Source organism: Strix aluco, chromosome 5, assembly GCF_031877795.1.
Source record: "Strix aluco isolate bStrAlu1 chromosome 5, bStrAlu1.hap1, whole genome shotgun sequence".
In the NCBI taxonomy this organism is placed as follows: Eukaryota; Metazoa; Chordata; class Aves; order Strigiformes; family Strigidae; genus Strix; species Strix aluco.
Window position 1 is genome coordinate 71,738,408 of NC_133935.1, and position 21,244 is coordinate 71,759,651.

Here is a 21,244-nt window from a genome sequence, read left to right on the forward strand (position 1 = left end):
TACACTCTCCAACGCATTAACAGGATTATTTAAAATAAAAACGTTCCTTGGGCTTCAAAAGCAGGGAGAAACAAAATCCACCTACCTCCCCCCCAGTGAAGGCCTTGAGGTGGCTATGAATCTGCCGAAAAGCACCAACTCACCTCACTCCAAGAAATAAGGCGTAGTTTTGACAGCTAAGTTATTAAAGTTTGTAAGAAGCATTAGCACAAAGCATTTTTAGGTTTATTTAAATAAAAATTATAATTTATACAAGACTTTTTAAACAAACAAGATTTTCTTAAAAAATGTACAGGGCAAATCATTTCATTATTTCAATTCTTCATACAGTATAAGTCTTTTGTCAAACAAAAGTTACACTGATAATGAATTATTTACAACTTCAAAATATAGACTCAAACTTCAGACATAAAAATTTTAACATCCATTATATTTCAATGATTAGTAGAAATTAAACATCTGCGAAAATGTACAGAATTCAATAAAAACTACCAGTGTTTTTAATACAAGTTTAAGTAGCCAAAAAAAAGTACATCCTTTCATCTCTTCACGATTGGCTAAAATTTCTTTTTCTCTTTGTCTGCAGAAACAAGGGTAGGGTTTTGCTGCTGGCGTCCTGTGTGATGTTGCTACTAATAAATAGCTTGTTTCATTCAATCTTGCCTCACAAAAGCTACAGTGCACAGAAAGGCATGATTTCATATTTCAGCTTTTTTTGCCTTTTGAATTTAAATGGTCACCGATAAAGAATTAAAACCAGTCAGTTTTCATCTCCCTTTTTAATTCTCTTTAAAAGGGACTCAAACTAACTAATGCACTTCTAAAGAAGTTAAATCCAATTACACGTGAATGATCCAGCAATGAACCACAAACATCAACAGAATTGCAAATATAAACAGCAAACAGACAGACAGAATGACAAGAACATCACTTTCTGGTATTAGAAAGTAGCACTTTACATTAAGCGGTACGACTTAGCCTGAAGTACAACAGGCTATACTGCAAAACTATGTAGGAAGATTGGACTTTAAGGTGAGAGCTTCAGCGTAATTATACAAGTACATATTTACTCACTGTCCATTCCCTCCTGCCCTCCAAACTTGGGAGGACGTAGCAGAAGGAAAAGCATGAGTAAACATACTGAGGTTACCTTCTAGCTTCTCTGAAGTCACGTATGCCACAGGAGCAGTTATGTAGCAGGAACCTGGACAACCCAATGTAAAGTGAACTTTGCAAAATATATACACAGATGTTTGTCAGTTATATTACAACTCTATTTTTTAAAAAAAATCCAGTCTGTTTTCTATATATTAGAATGAAACAGTGTTGCATTGCAGTTTGCACTAGGTTTACTGCTTTAAGAATCGCTTTTTAAATTCACACTGTTAAAGTGCGGATTAATTTCAAACATCAACACATTTTACAAGAAGTTTCTAATTTCTTTGTCCAGAAAAAAATTTTAAGAGCATATTGTACACGAGGCATTTCAGTCTGGGAAAAGGATAACAATTTCTCTTCTCCCTCTCTGAAGCCTAGGTATAGTTAATTGCCCTGGCACCATCAGCATAGGACCTATAGCTTCTCCAGAAACCAGAATCTAGGACAACCCTATATACTAGGGTCAACCAGTGAAGGGGGGGAGGGGGAGGAGGTAATAAGTGCAAGTCAACTAATTCCCTACTGAAACTGCTGTTATGATCAGAGTGAAGGTATAAATTACACTTGAAAAATGATACAAAAATAAGAAAAAGAGCATGCTCTCTGTAAAAAATATAGTTTTCTGTTTCTTCAAAAAAAAGGATAACCTTAAACATACCCAAGGAATTTTTTTAAGACAAAATGAATGAATCTGATTAAGATTTATATAACATTAAGCGATTTTAATGCCTATTTGTTAGCCACACTTACTATTCAAGGAAGCTTCTAGAAAGGAAAGCCAAATGATAATACAACTACAATTGCAATTACAAAAAGAGATTAATTTATTTTAAAGTAGGTTTGATGAGAAAAATTTAAGATCAAGGATTTTTACTTAAACATAAAACCTGCGTGTGTAAAGTGAATAAACCATAAACTGTCAAGCTACATCCATATTAGATGGTGGCAAAACGGATTTCCCACCAGCTTCACTTATATCTTAAGTTTTCAGGCCCTGAGTTACACCATACCTAAAGAGGTGTTAGAAAAGCACCCCTTTTTCAGGTCACATAAAGACATGTTCAAGTGCTACTCTAAAGGGAGAAACTCAAAAATAGCCTTTTAGCCATTACAGGGGATTCTGACGCATTCTTGTTCACATTTCCACCGAGGGCACAGAGTTTTACCCCATCGGTGTTTCACTTTACAATACCCAACCAAATCGGAGTATTCAACAATATTTCTTCATATGAAGTTCATATTAAGTTCTTCATATCACACCTCTTCATGGCCAGACTGAAATAAGGTTTGTACAGTTTGACTGCCACTTTCTTCATTACTGCTGCATTTGTTGAGAGACCTTAATTAAAAACTGTACTAAGAGTTAAACACCCTTTGGTGTTTGTCTCCCCTCTCCCTTCTTCACTTTACTCCCTTCCCTATACAGAAAGAAAATTCTTGCTTTAAAAAAAAAAAAAAGAGAGACGAAAAATCCATGAAATTAAGTCCCATTTTAACATAAGAATTTGCATCTGCATTGCTTTTTTTGGAGCATTCATATAATGTCTGGAGACATCCATACTACTCAACTCAAAAGACACAGCAAAGGAAAAGACATACTGGAAGGCTTGGCATAACTCCTACTGTGCTTTCATGAAAATGCAAATAAAAATCTAAACCTCTCAGATGGGTGCTATTACATAGAGTACAAAAGCTTTCTAATATTAAAGACAAAGGTCAGTATGTGCTTTGCTGCTAGAAAGGCCTGAGAGAGTTTAGAGGAGGAGCACAGCCTTCCTGTTTTACCTGGCAGTTGGGTTTAATTGTTACTAAAAATTAATTTCGCAAGGGGAAAGACAGCCCCTCAAATTATGCTTTGAAAAGGAACTAGTGCTTTCAGCTGCTATATTATAGTGTTATTTTATTATAAGGTAACTCAAGAGAAAAGCCAAATTAAAAAAAAAAAGTCGTATCTCAGTTTAGTTTAATTATTCCCACCTCCTCCAACACAAAAGCCTGCAAGTCTTTAATGCATTAACATACAAACACCTTGTACATACAACATGTGCAATAGTTGAGCCCTTCTATGACAAGTATCTACAGAAATACAAATATATGATGCCTAACATTTTAGAAACAACATTTTGGTGCCCTCTTTTATAAAAAGTATCTGCCTGCCTTTCTTCCTCTTACTTTGGTTAATTAGGAAAGGCAGATATAGTTACAAACTTTCTCCTTCAATTCACTGTACAAGCAATTTAAATGTCTATGCAGGAAAAATTGAACCTAACCAAACCGTTAAAATATCCTTCTGCAATGCAAGAATTAGCAAGGAGGAGTTAAGTGCAGTTATAAATATTGAAATACTAAGATGATAATACTTCCTTGGTGTTGCTATCAGTTTTAATAAAGAACCCAATTAAAAACTCTGAGCTGAAGAAAGAGACTTCAAGCTGCTGCAGTCATCATTCTCACATCTTGGGAAAAATAACTAAGATAAAGGGACAAATGTATCCCTAGTGATATCAGCAGAGCTAAATGGATCAATCTGTTTCACTTTGTTATTTGGTGAGTTCTCCAAGTATCTTCCCAGCTTTTAATGTCAGTAAATAAACATTAAAAGTGCTTAATGTGCAAGGCTAATAGTGATGATAGCACTTTCACTGTTTTGTTTCATTTTGGTTTTTTTTTCTTTTTTTTACAAAAACCTTAAAAACAAACATGAAGGCATATATAAAATACACTTGATTTATGTAACAGATAGAATATAAACCACCAGACAAGAAAAATTATTGCAAAATAGATGAGGATGTTCATTTTTTTCACTACCAAGTTGTAAAATAAGAAAATTTCCTTTAGATCTTCTAAGATAAGATACTAGCTCTCGCTGCTTGATGATGCAGAGGTTATTTTTACATATTGGTTGAAAATTGTCTCAAAAGCTTCATCTCTGTGAACCATGGCACCAAACACCAAAGGCTAAATGACAGAAAAAAAGATCATGTCAGTCTGGAAATGAAAAATCCTCCTCTAGGCATAGTTTTGGCCAAATCAATGGGAACAGGAGATGAACTGTACTCAAAGTGCATTAATAAAGCCATAAGAATCTTTCTCTCCACTAAATCCTTGGATCTGTGGTAGAGTTTCTAAGATTTTTTCACTTCTCCATCTCCTTCTTAAAACAACCATGGAATAAAATGCAACTGCACAGAGTATTAGCAATGGAGAACGCTTCAACACTCTTCCCTCTCTGTCCACTCAGTACATGATGATTTCATGATTGATCTCTGCCTCCATTAAAGATTTTTAGAAATCTTTATCAATGCCTTTTCGTTTCATCTTATAGAGTATTTATTTAGGTAAATAAACATCTTCAACCTTGTAATTGAGAAGTACTTCTCATTATCAAACAACAAGTAGAAAGCCTGGTACAACAGTTGTGTGACTTGGAGAAAAGTTATTTATAGGTGATTAGTTTAAAACAAGGTTCAGTCATATGTAAGAAAAGCTTCAGTCACCTAAAGTGTATCTGAGGCTCAGAGAAGCTTAAATCTTTAGCATTGTAAGACTGAAATAGAAAAACCTCATCTGAGGGTCAGGCCCTTCCACCCCAAAGCCTCCTTAACCACAGATACTCTCAAGCCATCAGCTTTCTGTTTCAGACTGCAGAGCACAGCAGCCCCCATGTTCCTGATAAAGGATGCTGGGGAACAGTCAATGGAGGTAGTGAAATAATAAAGCAAATCTTTCTGAAGTGTTATAAAAACAGTCCAGATGCAGTAAAACAAGCTAAATGTTTAAATTAAAATTCTGAAGCCAAATATACTGAATAATGGACAATTGAATTAAAAAAAACCCAAAACCAACCCACTCACATAAGGAAAAAAGAAGTCTTTATGCTGGTGCTAGCCAGAGAAGGAAGACAAGGGCATGAAGTCAAGTAGAGCAATGCAGATACAGCCAGCTACTTACTTTCTGTGTAGATGGTGTTGATACAGCAATACCCATCCCTGATCCCGGGAGAACAGAGAGCACTTTATACTAAAAAGAAAAAAAAAAACAACAAAACACATAGACCAAAGGTATCTTACATACTGAACAATTGTAAAAGGTGCTGAGAAGATTACACGACTCGTCACTGGTGTATCCTCCCAGCCACAACTATAAGACGTCTATTAAAAACAAGAAGAGGCCAGATGCTGTTCTTTGACCCCGGAGTCAATGGGTACAGCGAGAACCTGCCTCTCCTCTTCCTCCCACGCGTGGTGGGGGCACCCAGCCTGCCTGCTGGAACCAGCCCCAAACCAAGCACTCCAGAACTGCTGTGGTGTGCGCGAGCTGGCCCAGCCACAGCGCCAGGGACCACGCTGGCAGCTGGATGGTGCATCCTGGCCCTATGTGTATATATGTACGTGACAGTGTGCTTGTGGGTATCACCTACAGGTTTCTCTAGAAGTAACATTCATCCACTGTTTAAAGGAGCAGCAAGCAGACCAGAAAAAGCTTCTTTTTTAAAATTAAACAGACAAACAGGGTATGTATAGGCTGTTTTGTTTTTGTTGTTTTGTTCTGTTTTTTTAAAGAAAGTCTGTAATGCTAAGAAGGAATACAGTTGGCTGAACTGGGGAATATCCCCAAGGTGGAAGAGACCCCAAGTCTGGCCTGTGTTTCCCACCCCCAAATAAAACCAGGCACAGTACATTTCTATGCTTGGTTGCATGATCCCTGTCTTCTCTTCATTAAAAAAACTACACAGATGCAAAAGGATCTTTATGACAGTGAAGACCTACTAAACAACAAGCCAGCATTAATTCAAGTATGACGTTTAAAATCTATCAACATGAATTATTAATTTGAATGGCAATGTTCAAGTTATGCATAAGTTGTCTGCTTTATAGACATGATATAAATAGGAGAAACTTATTTGAAAATCTGGAGGTACTTAAGCAGTAAACACTGGGCTGAGGTGCTTCTTTGCACAGCATGACTGGGTCCGTGGCACTCACAGCCACAGGATGTAGCAGTAAGCAGCAGTGTCTGTGTTTAAGAGTAGGACAAGTTCAGAGAGGGTAACAAAGTAACATTAAGCACAATATAGTGATGCAAGGCACCAATAAAGTCATTGGTGACTGCAGGCTAATAATACTCAACCAGAGGAGGGATCCCATCGTACTTGCCATGTTTCCAGCCATCCTCTTCTTGCCTCTGTTAGTGATGGGATTCCCAACTAGATGAAACTCCAGCCTGATCCAATTTGGCTATTCTAATGATCTACCTCTCTCCACTGACAATAATCACTCATACTTCTGAGGCATCTACTTTTAAGATGGTGCCATCTACTGATATCAACACCCAAACTGAAGTTAGTACTACACAATTCCTGCTAACAATAAATCTTAAAGCCTGCACAGCTCTAGTCAATGCAGGAGTTAAGAAACAACACAACATTAATTTTAAAATAATTCAGGAGCATAAGGGTTTAGTAAACTACTTTGGTTTTATGTTCATATTTGAGTTTGCTTGTGCTGAGTCCAAATGGCTAAACAAGCAGTTCTGGGCAATATTCTTCATGAACGGATTACATTTTACTTATAAAAATTAACAACAGTATGCTTTTTCAAAATAAGAAAAAAAGCAAATTAGGACTATCTGAACAGAAAAACAGCTTTGTTCCCTATTTGAAACACAAATCAGACATACCTTCTGAATATCTGTTATATCCGTTAGCTTTATAACTTTATTTCTTTTAGATGAGCCGGATTTGGAGCTTTCAAAGCACAAGTAACTAAAGACAAGGAAAGAAAATGCTCATTTTGATACAGTATTCTAAAACAAAGCTCTCAATATCCCTCCTTTCACTTCTGAAGTTTGAAATCTCATAGGTTAAAATCAGCTTCAAAAAAAAGAAAGAGGTACACAATATGCAATTCAGTTATTGTTTCTAATTTGGAGCAAGCATTCATAAATTCTAGCAACTGGTTAATCTGTCTGAAAGCCTCGAACATATGGTATGCACGCACACACACACACAAACTTGTATTTATATTAGTTCACTGAATGTTTAAAAGTGACAAGCATTTTAAAGACACAAGAAGCACATATATCCTTAAAACAGTTGAAATACCAAATCTCAAAAGGCTTATAAATCTTTTACCAACCTAAAAGAAGATTAATGGAAAACGCTGAGTTTGGTTTCATGTTATTGTGATGCAGACAAAAGCTCAGATTTCTAAACGCTGAAGAGTGCTCTCCATCACTAGGTGACACTGCATACAGATGAGCTTTATTTCCATTCATTACACTCCAAAGGAATTTCAGTGCAAGACCCAAACAGTAGTGACCATAGTTATTCAGCCCTGGAAGGCTGGTGGTAAGTAAGGATTAAAAAAAAAATAATAATCAAGTACTAGTTTTGAAACCAAGGCTTGAATTTCTATTTTCTTTTTGTTGACCATTGTTTCAAGGAAGCTATACATTCAATTTGCTTTAAAAAAAGAAACTAAGAGTATTTGCCAATCGATCATGGATCACAACTCTCCAAATACACTTAGTTTTTAGGTTTCCTTTTTAGTATACATATAGTTAGTATGTTATCCACATCAAAAACTGCAACTACTAACAACTGACTATATAGAGCTACTCTCCATTCCTATGCAAGCCTTTCCAAGGCAGAATCACATTTGTTAAGCATTACCACACCCCAGATTCAGCTCTCCCTCTCCTATGGCACTTTCCTGAGGTTTTAAAGCACCATGAAAAGGCATTTTTGTTTCAAAACACCATTAAAGGATTACTTTTAGATTCAAATTTTTTAACGTTTGTTGCATTTCCCTCCTAAGAAATGTGTGGAGTGCAGTTACTCACTTTTCTGTGACATAAAGAACTCCATTCCTGATGTAGTCTGTAGGCATCTTCCTATCTCTGTTAATCAAGCAACAGCGCCAGCCATTTTCACACACTGAAAAAGTCATAACAAGAAATTTTACTTTAAGAAAGAGAGACACAGGCATCGCACCCAACAATTTCCTTATAAACCAGTGGAAAACACTGAAAATTCCTACTTCAGATACTTAAAACTAGAAGTCTTTACAAAGGAAAGCCTAAATAAGGTGTTTTTAGACATCATAACGTTTGTTTTAACACTGTTTTTAAAAAAAAACCCAAAACCACCTCACCCACACAATTATTCCCTTTAACTTGACTATTCCATTTGCATTAACACAAAAGGCACACTAGGCTGTGCATTCTTTCAAAGAACTGCAAGGATGTGGAATGAAGAGACTGACTTCCGTCCATTCTAATTTAAAGCGAGTCTTTTTAATCAAAAGCTTATACCTGTACATTGCACAGAAAGGGAATTCAACTTTAAAATATCCTTGGCTTTTCAGAAAATACTCTACTAATGCAGCCTTCCTCTTGTGAAATACCTGCCAAAGGACGCTCATTTTCTGACAGGTTAAAAACTTCATGGAAATTCCCCCTCTTGGTGGTATGAAAACGACTTGTGTCTTCATCTTTGCTTATTCCAGTTGGGGCACTTGAGCCCACATAACTTCTTGATGCTGCTGTTTGAAGCTGCAGAAAAATAAACACAATTCCAAAATTTAAACAGCAACATTTAAGCTGTGCTCTTAAAAAGAACTTGGCTAACTACTCTTCCTAAAATAAAATAATGTGTAATGCAGTAATTTTTATTAACTACTTCAGTAAAGATAACTCTGGACTATTGCACTACACTACTGCTAAAACTCTAATGTGCAATCTCAACATAACTTTTCAAAGTGTTGCTCTTTGATGGACACCCTTTGCAAGGGTGAAAGCACATGGTGCTAAACGCATCTATCTTAAAATACGACTTTTCTACAGTAAAGAGTATATCGGATTAGATACAGCTAAATCACTGCACACAGCTCCAATTATACTAGTGGGACTGCTAGCAGTTAATATATTATCAGTACTTGGCTTGTCTTCAAAAGACAGACCAAACACAAAATATTATTGCACAAAATAAGTTTAGAAACAAAAAAGAGCAAACAGAGAAAAAGCCACACAAAACTGCATAAGCTCATTATGAATACAAATGCTGAAATTGAAAGGAAGTTTTGCACACTAGGATCCATACCTTTTCATGCCCTGACAGCTAGCAGGAAAAGAAATAAACAACACAAATGTGACAGTGACAAAAGAAAAAAAGTGAAGTCTATTTAGCAGTATAATACACAGAATAAAACATGAACTGAGTGACACTGCAAGATCTTGTTCACAAACCAAAAGACTACACACAATTGAATGCAATTTAAAAAAGAAGTTATCAGTGGTTAGAGCACACCAATTTATTCAAGTTGTGTTAGAGCCATTGATCTTTGCTTTGAAGTTGCACTAAATTTTGAGAGTGTTGACATGTGAAATAAAATCAGACTGGTTGTCAGCATCCTTGAGAGTGGGAAAAAGGTAGCATGGAGTTCTCAAAACCAAAGTATTTGAGTAAAATCTACTTTTAAACAGAGCTCCTGAACCACTGGAGACTGCCCTAGCAAACAAGCCTTGCTTCTGGAAGGACAGCAGACAGTTTCTTTTGGAACACCTGCATTTTCTTTTTCATCTTGGTGAGGCACCACATGATTCCAAAGGTTGGCTTTTGTCATCAAAGCATTAACAGCTCCATTCTTAGACCTACCATACACATGCAGTTAAACAACTGGCAAACTGACAACATGCAAGCTCAGGACTAAGTCCTTCTGTAAAGGCCCGATGCTGTTGGAGGCCAACCAGCCTTTGCTGCTTTTTTTTTTTTGCACATAGGTTGGCAGCACTCGACACTTCACAGGATTTAGCGATAACAAAAGAAATCCAAAGCAAATGAAAAAATGTGCACTGCATTTGCTGACTAGAAACCAGACTGACAAAACAGGCACAGCAGAGAGTATTTACCATCCAGCTTTTAGGGTAACTGTAATACAGTGATGCCTCGGGGGAAAAGAATAAAGAAAGTTGACATGGAAAGCAAACGGTTGATAACTGTACTACTGCTTCAGTTATTGCCCTTCTGTGGTGCCCTTAGCAATGACTGAGCCCCTGGAACCAAGGAAAATATTAGCTTCTCCAACATTTTGTGTGCAAGTAAAGATCAGATCAATTTTTTGAAGGCTTTCTTGGACAAGTTATTTGGCTCCATAAGCACGTAACCAGGTGAAGTTCCATGGCCCAAAACAGTAAAAAGGTCAGGGCAAGAGGTCTAATGTTTTTTGCACTGGAATAAGGATTATTCCTGCTCTCTGCCGCCCCACTTCCTACCTACCTGTTATATAGAGAGATTAAAAAAAGGTGTTTAAACTTCAGTACCACATCCCATCCAGTAGCTGAAGTTGTGAGAAAGTTCTGCCCTTACTTCTAGTCCTTCCTAACACAAGCAAATGTTTCATCTACCCTTAAAAGCAGCAGCTAATTTATCCATAGCCACCCAGGCTTGAGACAACCTATGGTCGATTACTAAAAGAAAAGCATTGCATCCAATTTTGATAAGCCTTAAATCTAACTGGAAGTGATTGGATTTGGAATGATGGAAGAGTCCTGACTGTCTAAAAATGTCACCAACAACCTAGAGGTAGGAATATCTGGAGGTATTCCTTTTCACTTGATCTGTCATCAGCTTTTGACATACAACCTTTACCCATTAGATACTGTTGTTAGGATTGTTCTCTAAGGACACAGGGTCGGAGTGGTGGTATAGGCAATGAATATTGCATTCTGTCTAGGTTTACAGTGTCTTGTATGCTATTTAATGATAGGAAGACAAAGCAAATGCACATATGCTGGCACTACAAGCTTCTGGGCTCTGCCTTTTCTATGAAAAAAATGAAAAACCTATTTGCTTTTTACCTTTTTGTACAAAAATCTATTTTTTATAATATAAGGTTCCCAGAAATCTCTCAAGGAGTAAGAAAGTTTGTCTAAAATTATTGAGACCAAGTTAATGTTTTCAAAGACATTTGGAAGCAGACAAACAGTCCTGCACATCGTTTCCAGACAGACAACCCAAGCCTGTAAAGTCAGACACCGTAGTACTAATAGCCTGGTCTACTTGTCAAAACTTAAGTCATAAGGAAAAACCAGAAGGGATAATTACTCTCTAAGTTTATGGATTCAAGTTCAGCAATTCAGAGCCTTTCCACCTCTAAGGCAGATTAGGGAGTCCAAGCAAGAAGCTACCACAACCACCACAGTATGTGAAGGATAACCTGCAAGCTCAAGAGGTGCAGAAACTTTTAAGCCCATCTTCTGCAAGCAAGAGAAATACAGGCTATGGGTGCTCTGTCCATACACTCATCCACCTCTCTTGTCCCTTGGAAAATAGGAGCAAAAGACTCACTTTCTGTCAGAGATCATCCTTCTCTTCTACATCCTTCTGAAATACTCAGATCATGCTGCAGTTATTTTACCACCAATTGCTTCATCACCCCCAGAACCCTATATTTCTTCTCCTCCTTCACAGGTTAACAACTGAGGGTTCATGTGTTTATCTCTCTTGCTCTATAGTTGTGTACCCAGGCTGAATTATTGCTAAGTGCTGCACATTTTAGCCAGGGAGTTTATGACCGTACTCAGATATTTCATGAATGCAATTAGATATTGTGACATTTTAAGCAAATGCTAAAATGGGATTAGACTGCAGTTTTATTACAACTATTTTTACTTTTAGACTAATAAACATTAACAAATTCAGAGATATGGAAAAGCATGACTTGCTTTTCAGTTATTATGTCAGGCCCCAAAACAGATTACAAAGATGCACAAAACACAACACTTAAAAGATTTAACTATAAGATTTTAACAAAAGAAAAACTTACTGTTGGAGTACCAACATTGGGAAAAATCATTTATCACCACTATGTTAAAAGATCATCTAATACAAATAACCTTAAGACATAATGCCTAAATCTGTAAACTACTTTATTACCTCTGTTAATGCTTATCCCATTAGTAAGCTGCATATTCTACTCAAGCCTTTTTTTATTTATTTTTTTAACTATCTGTTCTGCCATCTACACAAGCAGCTGAATTTCCACTGAAAAAGAATGCCTGAGAACAGAGAAGAGGAACACAAAAAGACAAAATTTCGACAATAAAATCACACAGAATGTATGTTACAGAAATTTATATGAATATGGATGGTGTTATTTTTGTGCGTTTAGCTTCATACGATTTCCTTTATATATATATATTTATATACAATTATGATAATAGATTCCATTCTTAGAAGAAACAGAATCTATATAAAAACTCTGTGTATCGTGAAAATAACAAAAAAGAACTAACGCTGACTGTTAGGATTTAATTAATCTTCCTTTTAATGTGCTCTAGTCACTGGGGAAAAGGGAAAGGGAGAAAGGGATCTGATTTTCAGATGTTTGGAACAGAAGGACAAAAAGATTTATTAGCCTTACCCGTCTCGACACTGTAGCATTAGATCTTTCTTTGAGCTGAGGATCTGTTGGGAGACTTGTCCAGATGATATAAGGAGTATCATACTTAGCTCTTAGTCTGGGGCATCGTTTGAAGATAAAATCAATAAGGAAAAACTTGATTCCAGCATAGAGTCCTGAAAAAAAGGTCACTTTAGTAGATATGTTGAAGCAGCATTAAGAACATCACTGTTTTGATCATGTTTTAACAAGTTCATGAATGAAACGAAATTCTGAATCTTCAGTCACAGTACTAAACCATTCTCTTCGTTTAAATATTTTGATTCTTCTTCCAAAGGCAGGAAATTATCCTTCTTTTCCTCCACTGCCCAGATTCCTTCCTCCCATCCCCAGTTCTTTCAAACCACTTACGTAGCTTCTTATGCAGAAGAACTTTAAAATAATTGAAACATACATTCCTTACTACCAGAAGCATTCTGAAAACATTATATACTTCCAAAACAGAAAACATGCCAAAGCATTTAACTCTGCAGCTCCTTGCAAGAATTTAAATGGCAACAGAGGGCTCTCATGTACTACATTAAACTCTACCTTCCAGTCCAATATGTCCTCTTATCTATTTCCTTGCATTCTGCCAGATTAAAAAGGGCTTGAAATACTCTCTCAAAACAGATCTCTAAGAGTCGGAGTAAAAAATAATTCCTCACACATCTAATTGAATTGCCCCGTCAAGCAAACCTATGTTTATGTTCAAGGTAACACAGTTTGAAGTTCAGTGCCACTAGAAGTAATGCTCATTTGATCATGTCATTACTTTAATGAAAAAAAATGAGAATTCTGGGTCCTTAGGATGTGGCTTCATATAGAGAAAAGACAGTCTCATGCTGTAGTGAAAACCCTCTTTTCCCAATTTCCAGTTGACAGTTTAAGATCAGCAACTTCACCCACAGTAATCTGTTCATTTTGTCCAGCGTATCCTCCAAGTTTTACAAGTAGTCCCATTAGCCCTTTATTTTTTTTCCAACCCTGTCATCTTTGTGCCTTCCATGTGGCCACACATATTTAATCTGCAAGGATGTATGAGTGGAAAAACACCCACAATACAGGAATTTCTGGAAACCTTATAGCTGACAGTCTAATCAACTCTGCTAACAGCTCATTATAAACTTCCCCTCTTCAAGGAGCGAATGCATTATCCAGTATTTTTCTACTATATTATCTATCCAGAGATGGTTTTTGAAATGCACATGACAAACAATGCCAAGCACAATGAAAATACTTTAAAACACTGCATTATTTATTAATGCAGGGTTTTCTTTCTCAAACTCTAAAATTCTCCCTCTTAGATCACATTCAGTTTTAACACATTAAGTCTAGACTGTAACAGGTCAATTATTTATTGCATTTACCCATTGCAAGCCCAATAATCCTGTAGGGCAAAAAGCAGGATGCAATAAAAGCTGCCCATAGTGTAATGTAGAGCTTCTGTGTTATTTCTGGCTGGACCCACATGAACAAGCTGAAAACAAAAAAATAAACAAAATTTTATTACTAGTGTTCCAGACATTGGTCAAGTCTACGTTTTAGAGGAAAAAGACTCACATCAGATAACTTACTTTTTAATTTTTTCCAGTATATCTGCCATCTTGCCAAAAAGGTTCTGCATAAGAAGCAAGAAAATTAAAATGAAGTCCTGCATTATTTTGGTTTTTTGGTCCACATAATAGAAACCAGCAGAGTTATCTTACTCTGTTGGTAATAAGCACTTCCCAGAAATGATTTTTTTAACTCATTTTTAGCCATTTATGTACTTCACAATTGAGTATATACAGAACAGAAGTAAACTTCATCTTCTCAATAAATTTCCAAAGGTGTTCATATAAACGTATGCTTCACCACCACCACCAGAAGGAAGGAGACGAGTGCAAGAGAAAGGTATGCTACCTTCAGCAGTGACACATCGTTAGACACAGCACAAGGCTGCAGTTCAATGGGAGGATGGAGTCACTCAGCTGCTAAGGTAGCTCACACTGACGGAGTTGGGAGAAAACCTTTTCTCACCCTCTCCCACACAAACAGCAGATTTCAGGGCTGTCGGGGGTGGTAGTGTTTAAAACAGACTATATCGGAGATGCTGTGCAAACTGTTGAATTAACACAGCTAAAGAGACAGTTGAAGGAACAGGGTCTCTTACATCAGTTTTGTGACTAGCAGGTTTGGGATATGGACCCATACTACAGCATGTTGGTAAGATTCTACACTATCAGAAGCTCATTTGCACACATGAGGGGAAAAACTGTCAAAAGCTGCTTCTGTTCCCCTTCAGACCTCACTCAGAGCCATGACTGAAGAACCTTGACCAGTTCTCTGAAGCATCATACATTCCAGAAGCTCCAGGCATCTTGTTGAGATCTCTATTGCTTGTAAATAAAGAACCCTATGCAAGGAAAGTATGGCTTGTTTAAACATTTGCTTTCAGATGCTGTATAACAAAATACTTTGACCACCGGGATTATGAACCAACTTGTTCTAAGGAAGCAGCCAGAAAGGTCTCAGAGCAGCACGGTACCTGCGCCTTCTGAGCCACGTCTAGTACAAGCTGAAACTTTTCAGACACCGTCAGGTCCTCTTTTGGGGGTTCCTTGGGCAAGAAAGAGACAATCCATTAATTTTCAGTTCAGCTAAAACTGGTATTTTACAAAATTCCTCATAACATCATGACCCTTCAGCATTCTTGGCAATAGTCCTCTCACTTTAAACAGTCTGCAAATTTGCCAAGTTCCTCCCTTGTTTCAGATCTACTGTTTGTGTCTTTCATTGCTGGTTATCTTTAGTTACCGCTGTTTTTCCTCCATGGTATATGCAAACATAGTCATATGAGGCTGTGAAAGACACAGTAAGTCTTTGGAGCAGCACAGTTGCAATGGCTTTCAGTCTATGACCTACTTCTGGTCTAGCACAGAAATACAGAAATGTCTTTTTTTTTTTTTTTTTAAACTGTACATCTATAACTTTATTTAAAAATTATCCTGGAAGCAAGGCCTCACTAGGCTTAGTAAAAGGTTTGAAATTCAAAGAACTCCATCTTATATTAATACTTACAATACTTCCTGCTTAAAGCAGGATATGCAAATATTTATTTCAAAAATCTTACAGAGAAAACAGAATGCAAGGCTTCTTGAAGATCCCACAAGATCTAATGTGCCAAGCTGGCTTATTAACATTTATTCCAGAAATGTCATTCAAGTTTGGGATATTTTATGGTGAAACACCCAAACCTAGTGCTGTTAGTGAAGATTTCTAAACTTAAAGAGAAAGAAAAAAAGCTGTAATGTCTTTATTTGCACCTCACTCTTCCTTCCTTTTACAGCTACCCACATAAACAGAGGAAAGTTTTGAAGGTGCAACTTTTAACATAGGTGTACAGGTCAAACCAATCGAAGGCCTACCATGGGTTCAGAAACTTCAGGCACAATGCTCCACTGTATTCTCCAACCCCTAGAAGTTATGGAAATAGTTAAAGAGAGCAAGTACTTCTTCTCCACCTGCCAACATGGATTATTTTTATGAGGTTGAAAAGTAGTTTTCTGCAAAAAGCACTTATGGGTTAAAAAATAAAATAAAATAAAATAAAATCCCCAAATCAACAAAGAACCCAAGTAAACACAAGTGGCCAACCACAGACAGCTTTAAAGGTATATACATTTTAAAAAAATTATATTAGCTAGTTAGATACTACACAGAATCACTGCTTGCAGGTTTTACAACAAAAGGGAATTGTGTGCACAGAGTCAATAATTAGGAATATTTTTTCTTGTTTTTTTATGTGAACACAATTATATCAACTTACTCTGGAGCTTATTTGCTACTGGTAATTTTCAAATAGAGTGCCAGACAGTAAGTATGTATTAAGAAATCAGAAATGTATTTTAAAATATGCACATTAAGATCCTCCCCATCATTTTCACCATTTTAAGGGGGAAAACACTATCAGCCTAAACCAGCATTTTTAAAAGAGCCTCTCAGTAGAGAAAAAGTAATTTTTTTTATTAAAAAAAGACTTAATTTTTAATAGAAACCAAATATACAAATGGAAGATACTTTAGATAAAGTATGTCAAGGGCCACTGAAAAAGGCAAAACTGCAATTTTAGACCTAGGTGAAAATTAGTCTCCAGGGAAAAGGAGCAGGCTTTAATATTTAAGGTGATGTTTTCCAACTACCCTGACTACTGCAAAACATTTTTATTTTTGAATTTTAAAGTGTTGAGGAATTTGTCTGAGAATGTACAGCATTATTTATGATGATCCAAGTCACAGGAAATGAAGATAATTCCTTAGAATAGTAAAAAATTATAGAAACTGAGCAACGAAATTAATAAGAGTTTGAATTTTATTTTGTTAAACTTAACTCACAATGTTAGAAAAGGTAACAGTTTACGACTCAGTGCAAGAATAATAAAACATCTTTCAAACAAAGCATTACAAGAGAATAATCTAGTATTTAAGCAAATACCTGGCTATGAGGTAATTTAGGGACAACCTCAAAATTGCTAAAAATAAGAACATAGGAATGGCCCAGCCATGCCATACAGCATTCATGTAAATCTGCAGATTAAGAAGAAAAAAAAAAAAAAAGAAAAAAAAAAGAAAAAAGAGAGATGTGGATTACAAACTGGGGTACAGTGAGTTGTATGAAACACTATTTCTCATTGTACTGTTGGGTTCAGAATCACACAACTCAGATCACAAAAGTTAATAAATTTTAGCCATCCCATGACAGACAATAGCATTGCATTCATGTATGTAAAGTCAAAACTATAAGACTGAACTAAAACTCCAGAGATGACACTTAAATAGTGCTCAGTTGCTTGAGAGAATGAATATTTCCAACACTGCGATTACATGAAGGTATAGAAAAAAATAGTAAACGTTAAAGTCTATGAATCTGCTAACTGACCATGATATGTTCTGACCTCACCTAGATCAGTTGAGGCAATGGTATAATAGAAGAGTTATAACAATTAGCCCCTTACAGATCAACGGGATAAACTCTCGCTGTGTTATTTCAGGTCAACTAAATCCCAAATTTTTACCAAGCTTAAAAAGACTGTAGGAAAACAGGTCTTATTTTACCTAACAAATACAGACACAAAGTGCTTCAAAAGGTATTCTGTCCCCTTCCCAGTTTCTGAAAATACAGAGACTACTGCCTCCATGCCAAGACACATTAGGCTTTTTACTAATAACCGCAAAATGAAGCCTTGCTCCAGCTCCGAGGTCCCAGAGGTTTCTGAAAAACAGCTGAAATTCCTTCTCTCAGCTTTTATCTGAAGAATGGGTTTGTCAGGAGAGGTGAGAGACAAATCAGATTAGGAGAAGGGACAGACACGGGGCACTGGGAAGGGGAAGTCCCCTCCTCAACACTCCTTCAGCTGTGCCATGCAAAACAGCATTAAATGAGGCTCTATAACTTACAGGGAGGGATCATTTAATGAAAAGGTGTGCGACATTTTCATCAAACAGGTTCATTCAGCTACAACTGTAGATAATATATAGATAACTATAGATAACCAAAAGAATTTAGATCATTTAATTAACAATTAGAAGGAAAACAAATCAAAACTTCGCTAAATAGTTATGTCACTTTGTGGCATGCAAGCCTCTTCCCATAGTATGGGAATGCTTGAATTTAGCTCACAGACCTGATGTTTACGCATTAAATTATACTCAAATCAAGGTGTTTTGTCTCTCATCAGTAAGTATGATCCTAACGAATGGTAAAGAGCACTGACAGTAAACGATAGCTTCTTATCAAACACAGCTGCTATCAGCATTTCAGCCGTAGACAACAAGAGATTTTGCAGAGGCTGAAGTAACCATCAAATTACAGGACTGGGAGACAGGAAACAAGGAATGAGAGAACAATGCCTAGATTGTTACAAGTTATTTTAACAGTTACAAAACTATGCTACAATAAACCCAGAATACACATTTCAAGTGGCTTTCAAATATAACTGAAGTGACAACTACTGGTATTTTGTGTTAAATGAAATGACATTATTTGATTTGACTTAAACTGCAGCATAAGCCCTACTCAGATATGGCAATTTCAATGAATTTCAGTAAACAATACATTTTAGAAGTTCTTACTACTTCTGGAGGAATAGAATAACTTACAATAAAGGCAATAGCAGAAGTGTAGATAGAATACCAGTCTGATAAGGCAGAAAGATTCTTCACAAAATTAGTAACAGGTTTGGCACCTCTCTCTAAACAGAAGCAGAGAAAAAACACAACTGTTAGAATTAGCTGGCAGTTAAACCACTTGCAAATGACAAACAAACAAATTAGAAAATTAATAGGAATATTCAAGACATGTAAAGATAAAAAGGCTTATCCAGATTAAGAAAAATGAAACCCATCAATGTAACTGAACAACTAGCCAAGTAATGCATTGACAAAAACTGCTATTCAAGACAAAGGTTATGTCTGAAATATAGACAAAAACCATCAACACCTTCTATAAGGTTACCCTGGATGGTGATAGCAGTTTGTTCTGAGCCCTGTTCATAATACCCCGAAGACCTCGCACAGGTCAGCTCATCCCTGTAAAGCAAGATAAATTAGCCTGACTGGACTCCAAGCCACTGAGGAACAACTTGCAGCTACCTGGCCAAGCTAGTTTAAAACAAGGTTAGATCTCTCTTGGCCACATTTCTGCAGGAGTCTATCCATTTGTAGCACTTTGCTGCTTCCTATTCCTAGCCAAGAGACACAGGACCTTGCTGCCTGAAGAACTTTGTCTCCCACCACTGCAGTCCTTTGCTCTTGCAGTCACTGCATGGGAGACAAACCTGTGCTGGGAGAGGTGTCATGCCCATGCTCAGATGCCCAGAGCCAGCGAGTGACAGCAAGAGGAGCAATTCCTCAGCTCCCTGAAAAAGACTTGTCCTTTACTCTTCCTACTCCTCTAAGCTCTTTTACCACTTGGGCAAACTAGCTGGGGGACACAAGAACACAGGAGAGGACTGCTGCAAGATGACCTTTGCTCTCTCTGTTGGAACACATGGGTTTTGCCTTCCCTGCCAAGAAGAGTGATGTCTCCTCTTGCACAGGGGACCCCAGAAGGACCCATTCTCATTTGCAGTATAGCTCACAGTTTTCAAAGACTTTCCTCAAGAGAGCCTGCGACTTGCTGTCCTAGTTTGTTTGGCTTGAAATTCAGCTATTCTTGATACATTCCCTATGGGAAGTAATTAAACAACTAGGTCTAGATTTTCCTTGAGCATCAGCAGCAGCACAACCAAAGCAGTGGATGAACTAAGTGGAAGGGCATGCCTGAGGCACTGGAGGAGGTCACAGATTTGGGCACTACTCCACCATCCTACAGCAAACCTACTAGGAAGGTCAACACCTGGAAACCACTGATGACAACAGGGGTCCTGAGAGTTCTGGGTGGTTGTCAGGCACCCCTGGACAACAGGGATCTAGATTTTGTGGCTCACCAAGTGGAAATTAAAAAACACTCAAAGCTTAAGCTTAATACCGCTTTTTTTAAACCTATTCTGAAGGCAATGCACATCCACCATGGAGAACAGGTCATAAGTCTTCTCTCAAATGAAACTAGAATGAATACCAGTATTAGAACAAGGAGAACAAAACTGACCTTACATGGAGATTACAGACCCTTATTTCAACTTCACCTTCCCCCCTACAATAATTTAACAATTTGGAGCACAAATCAGCCTTTTTTTTTCCCCAATTAGCAATTCTTTGCTGCACAGAACTTTTGGACAGCTTGACTACTTTGTTTAACCCACCATCTTGTATCCTCCACCTTCCAAAATAGTTTATCAGCTATCCAGGAGAAAGAAATGCAAGACACACTCAGGGTATGCATCATCCAACCTCTCCTTCTTTGAAAGCATATGCTAACAGACTAGCAAGCAAATTACAAGCAGCTCAGACGTAAGCGTATGAACACTGTTACTTTTGCCATTGAACAAATATCCTGTCCTCATTCATTACATGTTTACACATTTTAATTAACATTACACTTTTAGTTCAGAGATACCCTATATAATTCAAGATTCTACCACAGCTCCTCTAAGTTACTTTGCACTCCAAACACTAATTCAGGATTTCAGAATCATTTCTGCTTATGAATTGGCAGAAGTTTTTCAAAACACTGTATTTTAAGATGCAGCACTCCTCCCAACAGGGTTGCTAAGAACTATTTTTACTTCCAGAAGATAAAATACTGCTAAGTACTTACTTAATCTTCTCATATTTTCAGTCAACCTGAAAAATAATGGATAAAACCAACTTGTTAAATAGGCAAGTAGTGCGCAGTTGTGTACATCTGGTCCCTAAAATACTGCTCACAGTTATAAACTAGATGTTTATGCACAAAGCTTCACCTTTGCCTATTATGAAATGTGTTTCTAGTAACTAATACAGCCTACCTTGCATCAGACTAAAAATTGAGATGTAAAAGCTCTCCAGCATAAGATTGTCCACAGTTTTCAAGAGGCATATGATGGAACCTTGTAAATAATATAACTCTTATTCTACCTCAGACACCACATAAAACTTCAAATTTCAAGTTTTGGCCAAAGCATTCACAAACCTTCTGAGATGGTTTCACTTTTATTACTTGTTATGCAAACACTTGCTCAAGCC

General features: G+C 37.0%; 1 protein-coding gene across 2 annotated transcripts in view; it reads right to left on the reverse strand.

Moving 5' to 3' along the window:
• Nucleotides 1-203: 203 nt before the first annotated feature.
• The window catches only part of GRAMD4 (GRAM domain containing 4), an 83,729-nt gene continuing 62,688 nt past the window's right edge, over nucleotides 204-21,244 (reverse strand). For both annotated transcript variants that reach the window (XM_074827718.1, XM_074827717.1), the window contains exons 7-19: nucleotides 20,838-20,863; nucleotides 18,740-18,831; nucleotides 17,076-17,167; nucleotides 16,010-16,058; nucleotides 15,130-15,201; nucleotides 14,177-14,220; nucleotides 13,970-14,079; nucleotides 12,582-12,736; nucleotides 8,565-8,712; nucleotides 8,002-8,095; nucleotides 6,838-6,922; nucleotides 5,110-5,178; nucleotides 204-4,116 (exon numbers count right to left, since the gene is read on the reverse strand). In XM_074827718.1, the coding sequence (XP_074683819.1) occupies nucleotides 4,015-4,116; nucleotides 5,110-5,178; nucleotides 6,838-6,922; nucleotides 8,002-8,095; nucleotides 8,565-8,712; nucleotides 12,582-12,736; nucleotides 13,970-14,079; nucleotides 14,177-14,220; nucleotides 15,130-15,201; nucleotides 16,010-16,058; nucleotides 17,076-17,167; nucleotides 18,740-18,831; nucleotides 20,838-20,863 (1,138 nt within the window). In that variant the 3' untranslated portion in view covers nucleotides 204-4,014. The remainder of the gene's footprint in view (nucleotides 4,117-5,109; nucleotides 5,179-6,837; nucleotides 6,923-8,001; nucleotides 8,096-8,564; nucleotides 8,713-12,581; nucleotides 12,737-13,969; nucleotides 14,080-14,176; nucleotides 14,221-15,129; nucleotides 15,202-16,009; nucleotides 16,059-17,075; nucleotides 17,168-18,739; nucleotides 18,832-20,837; nucleotides 20,864-21,244) is intronic.